The sequence below is a fragment of the Protobothrops mucrosquamatus genome, unplaced genomic scaffold (genome assembly GCF_001527695.2).
Source record: "Protobothrops mucrosquamatus isolate PMUCROS unplaced genomic scaffold, P.Mucros_1.0 scaffold2588, whole genome shotgun sequence".
Taxonomy (NCBI): Eukaryota; Metazoa; Chordata; class Lepidosauria; order Squamata; family Viperidae; genus Protobothrops; species Protobothrops mucrosquamatus.
Window position 1 is genome coordinate 75,335 of NW_015388644.1, and position 9,880 is coordinate 85,214.

Below are 9,880 nucleotides of genomic sequence, written 5' to 3' on the forward strand. Positions count from 1 at the left end.
GCGCAGGGACTGTTGATTGGGTGAAGCGAGCGGGGGCGATTCCATGGGAGAGAAGAGTCGGGGCATTATCTCCATGGTTACGGGGGAACACAAATCACAGCGGAGCTTTCATCTCGTGCTGTTGCATTCATTTACCATATTTTTACCTCGCTTTTTGGCCAGTGCACTCAATTTAGAATCAAGCCCCGTTACGTGTGTGTGCGCATGCGCGCACGCACGCGCGCATTTTGCGGCTCTCAGGTTTTTTTTTTGTGAGGGAAACGGGTCCAAGTGGCTCTTTCACCATTTTAGGTTGCCGACCCCTGGTATAGAGTTATAAATTTATTACATGAACCTCTTCGGCATTTTAACTATATTTAATCCTGTAGCAATTCACAGTATAAAATTAAATGCGACAATAGGAAACATAAAATGTTCTACTGATGTATTAACCAGTTGTCAACTCTGCAGTGAAGCTGGCTAAAGCCATCTTGCTCCTTTTCGGTTGCCACAAGATTGGGGTCAGGGATGGGGAATTTTTTATGCTAGTCTAAACGATTCTCTGTCCCGTGGGAACCAAGGTCATTTCAGATGGGGGGGAGGGGGTTGAGCTTAATGTTAGAAAGCCCGCCAAGCTATTCTATTGGGAAACGTAGTTGATTGCATAGTTTCTGGGGTGGGAAGTTTAACTGTAATATTGTTACTTTTGGAAGGAATTTTAGTCTTGGTTTCATTTTTGAGTGTGCTGATACTTTGTAGCCAATAAACATGTTCTTAGAGGAAAGCCTGAAGTTCTGCTTTAATTGGTCTCATCTATCAGAACCATGACACCAGTCACATTAGTCTTGTTTTTCCTTTGCAGAAGATTCATGAAATTATAAAGGAAAGTAACATTAATATCAAAGTTCGAGATATTTTACAACAGATGTATGCATATGACAATATTCCACGAAAAAAACACAAATTTCAGGTATGTTAATGAGTTAAGTGTTTATGCCCCAAACCTGACGTAGTATAGTGCAGATTTTCTTTATTATGGTTCCTTAAAGCAAAAGTAACTTCTTTTAAATAAATTCTCTTAAAGAATCTGCATAATTCAGGGTTTCTTAAATTATATTGTGGAAAACACGTTTTCCAAGTAATTTGAGTCCTGAGACCCTTTTTTAAAAAAACTTATTTAGACCCATTCAATTACACATTTGTGCCTGCCAGTGGTCCCGCTGCTCGAGCCCTCCCTAGGGCATCATGGCCCCATCAGTGGACGTGTCTGGGGCTAAGGATCGGAGACGCCACTGCGGGCTACCTCAGCAGGGTCAGAAGGACATATAGTTCCACTTTGGCCACTGGTCACCAGCGCTGTACCCTTGAAGGGCTAAAGCCCACAGCAAAATTACAGCAGCCTATTTGGAAAATTCTGTACATTTGGTTGTTAACAGACTCTGGAAAAAGTAGTTTAAGAACAGGTAGTTATGGCCTTTTGCTGATTCATTAGTTCTGTCAGAAAACACATTTGTGTTCTGGTTAAATAGAGGGGTTTCTCTCCTCCACCCCCCCATCCCCGTCTGCCCAAATAGAACTGGATGGCCAACAGCTTGAAAATCCACAGTACTACTCTACAAGATCAAGTATGGGATATTTTTTCAGAAGCAGTGAGAAAGGTAAGCAAACCAGTTGCTGCTGCATTTGGAATAAATTGTGATATGCGCATGGGGGGAGTGCAGGGGGGAGCTTGTTTGGGACGGGGCTTGGCTCAGGATGGGTCCTGGCCTACTGTCCAGTGGGAAGTAACAGGATTACTTTTGTTAAGCTATGTGGTCACATGATGTGGTGCTTTACGACCAGATTGCCTAACTATGAAAATTACTGTCATCAACTGAGGACTTGTATGTGTATTTGGAAAAATAGAAGGGTGGATTTCTTTAATTTTAGAAAAGATTAAAAGAAATAAACTTGAAATTTGTGAAGGACTCAAGCCAGATAAAAATTGTTCTATTTGGCCTTGAGAAATGTACTGAAAATCTCCTGATAAGAGAGACATTTTTTTTCTCTAGCAAGCTTTTTGGTAAATGAAAAACATAGCTCCTGCCTCTCTAGCTTTCTTTATTCAGTCAGGAAAGGTTTTCATTTTCTGATTTTCTTATTTTCTGAGCAAACCCAAAAATTAGTTTTAACAAATCCCAGAAATCTGAGCATAAATAGATTAAGAGAATATCTTCTGCTGTTCCCACATAGGGAGGGTAGCTGGGAACTGTTGAGCTACCTCCAGTTGAAAGTTATGTCAGTAGCCCATGTAGAAAATCTTAAAAGGATGAGGTGAGCCTCCTTGGCTGTATCAAACACTGCCATGTGAGTCATGCAGAACTGTGCTTTCCAATGCGTAGGTGGAAATACTCATCTTAATTTCAGTGAAACAGTTATTTCTGTCAAATGCTTTGCTGCTTTGTTATCAGTTTGATTTTAAATGCCTATTCCATGCTGGAATAGTGTGTTATATATTTTTATATAAACTCATTGCTCCTGTGTTTGCATTTTATTCTTTTTTGTTATTTTTTTGTTTTGGAATATTTTTAGTTGTAAGTCATTCAGAGACCTTCAACCATTGAAACAATAGAAGTGTAGTAGGAGTAATAAAAAGAAGAAGAAGAAGAAATGTGCTAATGCATATTGGACTTGTCATGGTGATATATAATCCCCTCATTTCTCCACCAGGAAACACTTGAGATCCAATCTGTGAAAAATGAAATTATGCCTGTGGTATCAGAAAACAATGTCACGAAGACAGAGAAACCAAAAGAGGAAAAAAGTAAAAAGGAATTAAAAGAGAAGAAAAGTATCAGAAAGTTAAAAGCTCAGCAAGAAAACTTGGAATGTTTAAAAAGTGAAAAATCTAGGAGAGACATTCTCGAGGAGGGCAGCATAAAAATGACCCAGAGTGACCATTTGGAGAAGGCAAAGCAGCAGGAAGCAGCCGGCTTGGCCAAAGTGCCCAGGAAGGGAAGAGGCCCAGAAGCAGAAGAAGCCGAGACACAGGCGCGCGTGAAGAAACGCAAGAACAGCTGCACAAAAGGTCATAATGTGTTTTTCACGCCCGTCCTAATTTTAAAAGCTCTTTTAGAATCCTGCAGCAAGATTCATTTATCTTCCTCCATTAAACATTTGCCAGGGAAAGAAAATGAAATGGGCTTTCTAAAGGCAGGGACCAGAGCCGGAAGAAAATTCACGTGAGGAATCAAAGCTAGTGAGTGAAATTAACAGCCTGAGGAATGCGCCCTTAATGTCACGTTGGAATTAAACCCAGCACTGAGGATATGTGTAGCTCAGAGCTGAGAGGTTGTGACCTAAGTGTTGCCTGGGCTTGGCTTTTCTCCCCTTGCGAACGTTACATTTCAGGGACGTTGCCACTTTGGGTGGTGATGAGACATTGGTATAGAGAAAAGCAGGTTCAGCGACCACCAAGATTGTGACATGATGATGGTGCTTCTCACCAAAAAGGGCCTTCTGTCTTTTCTTAATTTCTTGATTTTTCTCTCCCTGCTCCCCTATAAATGCAGATGAGTCTCCCATTCCCACCAAAATAACGAACTGCTCTGAAGTGGAAGAAAACAAAGATAAACATCAAGGTAACTTGGAAGTTTATCAAAACTGTGCATTACAATAAATAATAATGGAACACGTCAGTTGAATCTTACGGTCATTAGTATTATTTTCAAAAACAGAAAGATTTATGGCAGAAAGTCCTGCCCTAAAGGGCTGATCAGCAGCTGGAACCTGGATACAGAATTTAGTGTCCAAAATGGTCAAAGATGGCAATAGGAAGGCACAGTGTTTAAGGTTCCCTTTGGAGGGCACCTCCAACGTGGGTCGCCAGAAGTATTGGGGGAGAGATTTGGAGTCCAGGCTAGATTCAGGCTGGGGTTCTGGGGAGGAGCTGCCTGCTTGACTGCTTCTATCTAGACGGATCCTGGAGGGAGGGTGGGGGAGATGCCCTTCGGTGGTCCCTCCTCCAAACCCTCCTTTGTTGGTGCCATTTTGAAGAGATGTGGTGGATTGGATGATTTTAGTAAGATGAGACAAATTGTGAAAGCTAGATTTATTTTTCCAGTCTGGTATTTTTTATTAAATGGTATTAAAACTTACAAACTAGTTTTATATGTGGTAACTGTTGCAAAGATTTTTACGTGTCCTATTGAAAGTATTTACCGATCCCTTTGGCAGATGAATGGCTAACTGAATTGGGGAAGTCCAAAATACATATTTCATAAGTAAATCTGTCATTAAAATGAAGTCAGTGTGGAAGCCATTTTCGGATGATTATAATACTGTATGTGACCTTGCACAACATCCAGAATTTGGGGTTCTCTCAATGTGGACTCTTAACTTTCAGTGATTGGATAAATGAGGATTGATCTTCAGTTATTCCAGTGGAAATTGCTATAATTCCCAATCTCCTATTTTCTGATTTACACAATGCTGATTATTAATGAGAATAGTTAATTTCTTGTATTTTAAAATGATTTATATCTTTTTAAGTGGTTTTAACTTTTTTTTAGTTATTCAAGGATAATGAAAATTGAACATTCTTATCTAATACTGTGATGCTTGTAAATTACCTGTGTATTTATTTTTTTTTGGGGGGGAGAAGGTTGCTTTTTTGTCCCCCTTTTTTTTTGTGTTTTCTTGTTCAAAGACAATAGTGATGAACCATAGTAAAAAATGTAGATACTATATACCCTCCTGGGTTCTTGGGGACAATGTGATGCATAGGAAAGCCAAAACTAGCTAAAGAATTGATAGCTGTGATTTTACATAGTTGTATATATAGTAATTTACTCAGTGATGCCCCTGCAAGGATAGCATAAGTTTTGCACTGGAGGGGGGGGTCTACATAAGTAGCCTTTATGAACATCCACATTTGATACTTCTCACCTCTTTGTAACATCCACATTACTTTAAAATAACTTTATGATATTTTTCCCAGCAAGATGGTACTCCCCAAGGCTGCCCTTGGCCAAATCAAAGCCCTAAGCAGTGTCGCTCTTTCTTAACGTTTTAGGCACCGGGCTAGAAACCAAGAAGCTCTGATTTCTAGTTCTGTCTTGGACACCAAAGCCAGCTAGGTAACCAAGTTCTCTCTCTTAGTCTTAAGAAGGAGGCAGTGACAAACCACTTCTGAAAAAGTGATTTTCAAAGAAAATTAGAACACTCTAGACAGTTTTAGGAGTTACCACTGACTCAAAGGCATACAACAGACAGATAAATGTATAAATGAAGTACTATTTTCAGTGACAATATTCTAACAATCCCAGGTTTATGTTATTGCAGAAACTTATTTATAACTATAGGGGGCGAAATTTTGGCTCCCTCGGAGAGGGTACGCAATCTGGGGGTCCTCCTGGATTCACGGCTGACACTGGAAGACCAGTTGTCGGCCGTGACCAGGGGGGCGTTTTATCAGGTACGCCTGATACACCAGTTGCGGCCTTTTCTGGACCGGGACGGCTTGCGCACAGTCACCCATGCCCTCGTCACCTCCCGCCTGGACTACTGTAATGCTCTCTACATGGGGCTTCCCTTGAGGAGCACCCGGAGACTTCAACTGGTCCAGAATGCGGCCGCGCGGGCGGTGTTGGGAGGGACTCGTCACTCCCATGTAACACCGCTGCTGCGCGAGCTGCACTGGTTGCCGGTGGCCTTCCGGGTGCGCTTCAAGGTGTTGGTCATCATCTTCAAAGCGCTCCATGGCATCGGACCTGGATATCTCCGAGACCGCCTTCTGCCGCATATTACCTCCCATCGGCCGGTACGCTCCCACAGAGTGGGTCTCCTCAGGGTGCCGTCAGCCAGACAGTGCCAGCTGGCGACCTCCAGGGGGAGGGCCTTCTCGGTGGGAGCCCCCACCCTCTGGAACGAACTACCCCCAGAGATCCGGGTGATCCCGGATCTCCCCTCCTTCCGCCGCGCCCTTAAGACATGGCTCTTCCAACAAGCGGGATTGGCCTAGGGGAATTTTTAGTGGGGTTTTAAGAGTAATTTTAATTGACATAGGCCACAGCAAATATTTCATTTTAATTAGGTTTTAAATTGGGTATTTTTATTGTTGTATCTGTTTTACAAGGCTGTTAGCCGCCCTGAGTCCGTAAGGAGAAGGGCGGGATATAAATTAAATAAATAAATAAATAAGAAATACTTAATGTTATGTTTGAGTGATGCTGTTTTTTTTTTACTAATTTAAGTCAAAATGTAAGGAGATCATTTAAAGTGTTTTTTTATCAATTCTATAGGTAAGTTCAACTGGAAAGGAACAATAAGAGCTGTTTTGAAGCAAGCACCAGACAATGAACTATCCATTAAGAAACTAAGGAAAAAGGTGTGTTGCATCACTGTGAAACAATGTAAAATTGAAGAGGGAGCACTATTGAATTAAAGGAAAAGTGCTTTAAACTAAGTACAGTGGGCTGCTAAATTGGCGTACTTCTAGCATACTATGAGGTTGGGTTGCATTTCAGCAGTTTTACTGGTTGACACCTTTTTTTAAAATAACTCGTGTGGTAAATACACTGTTTGTAATCATTCATTTCATGGAATTGAAAATCAGGGTCCAGTGGCTAGCAAGCCACATTTTAACTCTGTGTCTGGTTTTGTAGTATTTGTGCTCTGTGCTTAAACTTTATTACTCAAAAAATGGCTTTGACTTCATCTTTGAAAATTAAATTAGATCTGAAACCACAGCTCTTGAACACATGATAGCACTTCTGTTCATTCATGGAAAAGAATTACTGCTACTCTAAGGCAGGGTTACGATCATCGTCCAGTATATGAGCACAAAGCCCAGTGTTATACCAGTTTAAATAAAATTGCCATATGTAGATCTATGGTTAACTCCTTAAAATTTAAATCCAGTGGAACTCAGTGGCTCTTGCATGCAGTTCAGTATCCTTAGAAGGGCAGCTTTTTAATTGTATTGTGCATTTCTGGGACTTCATGTCAGGGAAAATAATTGCATTTACTACCATAATACTGTTCTCTGCAACTTGGACATCATATATATTTTAACAAGTTTTAATAAAAGTGAGAGAATTAAATGCTATCAGAAGTTTTAAAGGAAGGCATCTATTGTAGCTTGGCTTTAACAGATCTAGATATGGGGCAAGCACAGATATTGTCTTCTCAGACTGCTTAGAATTGGTTGTAGGTATCACTTGGTTTTTGGCTTTTCCAAGTTCCATTATGTTGTTTCTAACTCTAGCATACGAGCTGCCTAGAATTACTGCAGTGATTGAAGCAGCAGAGTTCAGAGCCATTAACAGTAAAATGCTATTAAGCCCCAGGCATAGTGGAGAACTACTATTTCCATTGATTTCCTAAAAGCTATAAATAGTTTGGATTTAGTCTAGCAGCCCGGTCAAACTGGTAAGCACTGGGGAAAAATATTAGCAGGTCCCACATTGTAAGGCTGTAGGTAAAAATTATTTTCAATAGTTAAGCAAAAAGAAAAGTGTACATCTGCACATATGACAAGCTTCTCCTCACAATTTGCTGAAGGAAAATGTGAGAAAATCTAGAAAATTGACTGAACTGAAAACAGAACCAAACCTTTGAAGGTTAATGCCTGTTTTCTTTTTCTTTTTTAGGTTATATCTCAGTATTACTCAACTGCTGGTGACTGTCATAGATCTGAGGAGGAAACACTAGCCCTGTTTAATAAGAAAGTCAGCAGCAATCCTAAATTTAAAGTTTTAAAAGAAAAGGTTAAACTTCTAAAATGATTTTTAGTGGTCAGATGATCTGATTTTGTACATTGTCAGTTTTATTAACAAATATAAAACTATTTGCTATATGGAAACAAAATATAGCTGTATTTGATTGTAAATTAATTTTCTTTTGTATAACATGAAAATTAAAATTAAAAACATTTTGTAAAAGACAAAAACTCCATTGAAATATTTCTATTGTTACTATTAGAGAGCTACATTTTCTATTTGATTTGATTTGCAACCTCAGTGAATGTTTGCTCTCTGAACTTTCAAGGGCATAGCAGAATACTTTGAATCAATAAATATATAAGCGCCCCTGAAAGCAGTAGAAGTCTCCCTCCAAGGCCGGAACGACCTTCCCGGCACAGCCGACTTCCTATCCACTCTTTCCTCTCTCTTTTCCTCTGTTTCTCTCTCTTTCCTCTCTCTCGTTATCTCTCTTATGGCAGCATCGTCGGGGGTCCCCGCCCCCGCCGGCCCGGCCTCCACCGTGTCCTCAGCCGAACGGGTGGGGAGGGGGAGCAGGACGGGAGGCAGTGGCTCTGGCGGTGGCAGCCGCTGCTGTATCGTCGGGGGTCCCCGCCGCCCCCGGCCTGGCCGCCACCCCCGCCGGGACTCCGCGCTGCCCGGCCTCGTCCTCCGTCCATCGATGGAGCCGTGGTGGGGGCTGGTGCTGCGCGGCCCGCCAGCCCCTCCGCCAGCCTGGCTGCTCCCCCCCAGGCACTCCTCTTCCTCCCGGTGCCCGCCCGAGCTGCCTTGGGGGCAGCAGGAGGAAGAAGGAGAGGAAAAGGGCGAGAAAACCACTACCGTCGCCCCAGCCGGGACTCTGCGCTGGCCGGCCTCGCCCTCTGTCCATCCAATGGAGCTGCGGTGGGGGCTGGTGCCACGTGGCCCCTGCCAACCCCTCTGCCAGCCCGGCTGCTCCCCCCAGGCATCCCTTTTGCCCCGAATCGCCTTGGGGGCAGCAGGAGGAAGAAGGGGAGGAGGAAGAGGAGGGCAAGGAAGCCAGTGCTGGGCCCCAGGAGGCAGCTCTCCTCTCCTACCTTAGCTGAATCTCCTTCCTTCCCGGCAGCCTGGACTCCGGTGCGCCTTCCTGGCCAGCGGGTCCAATAGTTGGGCTGGCTGGGGGTTGCAGGGGCTGGTCTCCCTTGGGCCGCGGCTTGCATACTAACATACTAAAATCATAAGCACAATAAAATCCCTTCAATACCATAATCTTAAAATGCCATTAAAAAGGTTGATTTGTTTTGGTGGCCGCAATACCCCTTTTTCCGTCCCATAGCTTTAGGTACGTTTGTTTCTAAGTTATTTTATTTCTAGGCAGCTTTTGTTTCTTCTACCATCAAAGTGCTTCATAAAACGCTAACGTAATCTATAAGCAACATTAATGCAATTGAAATCGCTCTTAAAATTACACAAGAGGATTGGTGAGAAATCAAAAGCTCGGCCAAAGAGATGCGTTCTTACCTAAATCAATAAATAAAAATAAAAATAAAATAAAAAAATAAAACAAAATAAAAAAATAAAATAAAATAAAATAAATTAAAAAAACAAAAAGGGAAGGTGGTGTGAATACACCATGTTGTGTGTTTAAAAAAATAAAAAATAAAAAAATAAAATAAAAAATAAATAAAATAAAAAATAAAATAAAATAAAAGGGGAGGTGGTGTGAATACACTAAGTTGTGTGTTTAAAACAAAAAATAAAATAAAATAAAAAAAATAAAAAAAATAAAATAAAAGGGGAGGTGGTGTGAATACACCATGTTGTGTGTTTAAAATGAAAAAAATAAAAAAATAAAAAAATAAAAAAAAATTTTTTTTAAAAAATAAAAAAAATAAAAAAGGTGAGGTGGTGTGAATACACCATGTTGTGTGTTTAAAATAAAGAAAAATAAAATAAAAGGGGAGGTGCTGTGAATACACCATATTGTGTATTTAAAATAAAAAAAATAAAAAAATAAAAAATAAAATAAAAGGAAAGGTGGTGTGAATACACCATGTTTTATGTTTAAAATAAAAAAAATAAAAAAAATAAAAAGGGGAGATGGTGTGAATACACCATGTTGTGTGTTTAAAATAAAAAAATAAAAAAATTAAAAAAATTAAAAAAATAAAAAAAAATAAAATAAAAGGGGAGGTGATGTG

The 9,880-nt window shown here is 40.8% G+C and overlaps 1 protein-coding gene across 1 annotated transcript in view; it reads left to right on the forward strand.

The window, feature by feature from the left end:
- LYAR (Ly1 antibody reactive) overlaps positions 1-7,863 on the forward strand; it is a 12,854-nt gene extending 4,991 nt beyond the window's left edge. Inside the window, exons 4-9 of the mRNA XM_015825305.1 lie at positions 842-949; positions 1,554-1,637; positions 2,689-3,046; positions 3,531-3,599; positions 6,261-6,346; positions 7,611-7,863. Of these exons, the coding sequence (XP_015680791.1) occupies positions 842-949; positions 1,554-1,637; positions 2,689-3,046; positions 3,531-3,599; positions 6,261-6,346; positions 7,611-7,745 (840 nt within the window). The 3' untranslated portion in view covers positions 7,746-7,863. The remainder of the gene's footprint in view (positions 1-841; positions 950-1,553; positions 1,638-2,688; positions 3,047-3,530; positions 3,600-6,260; positions 6,347-7,610) is intronic.
- Positions 7,864-9,880: the final 2,017 nt, after the last annotated feature.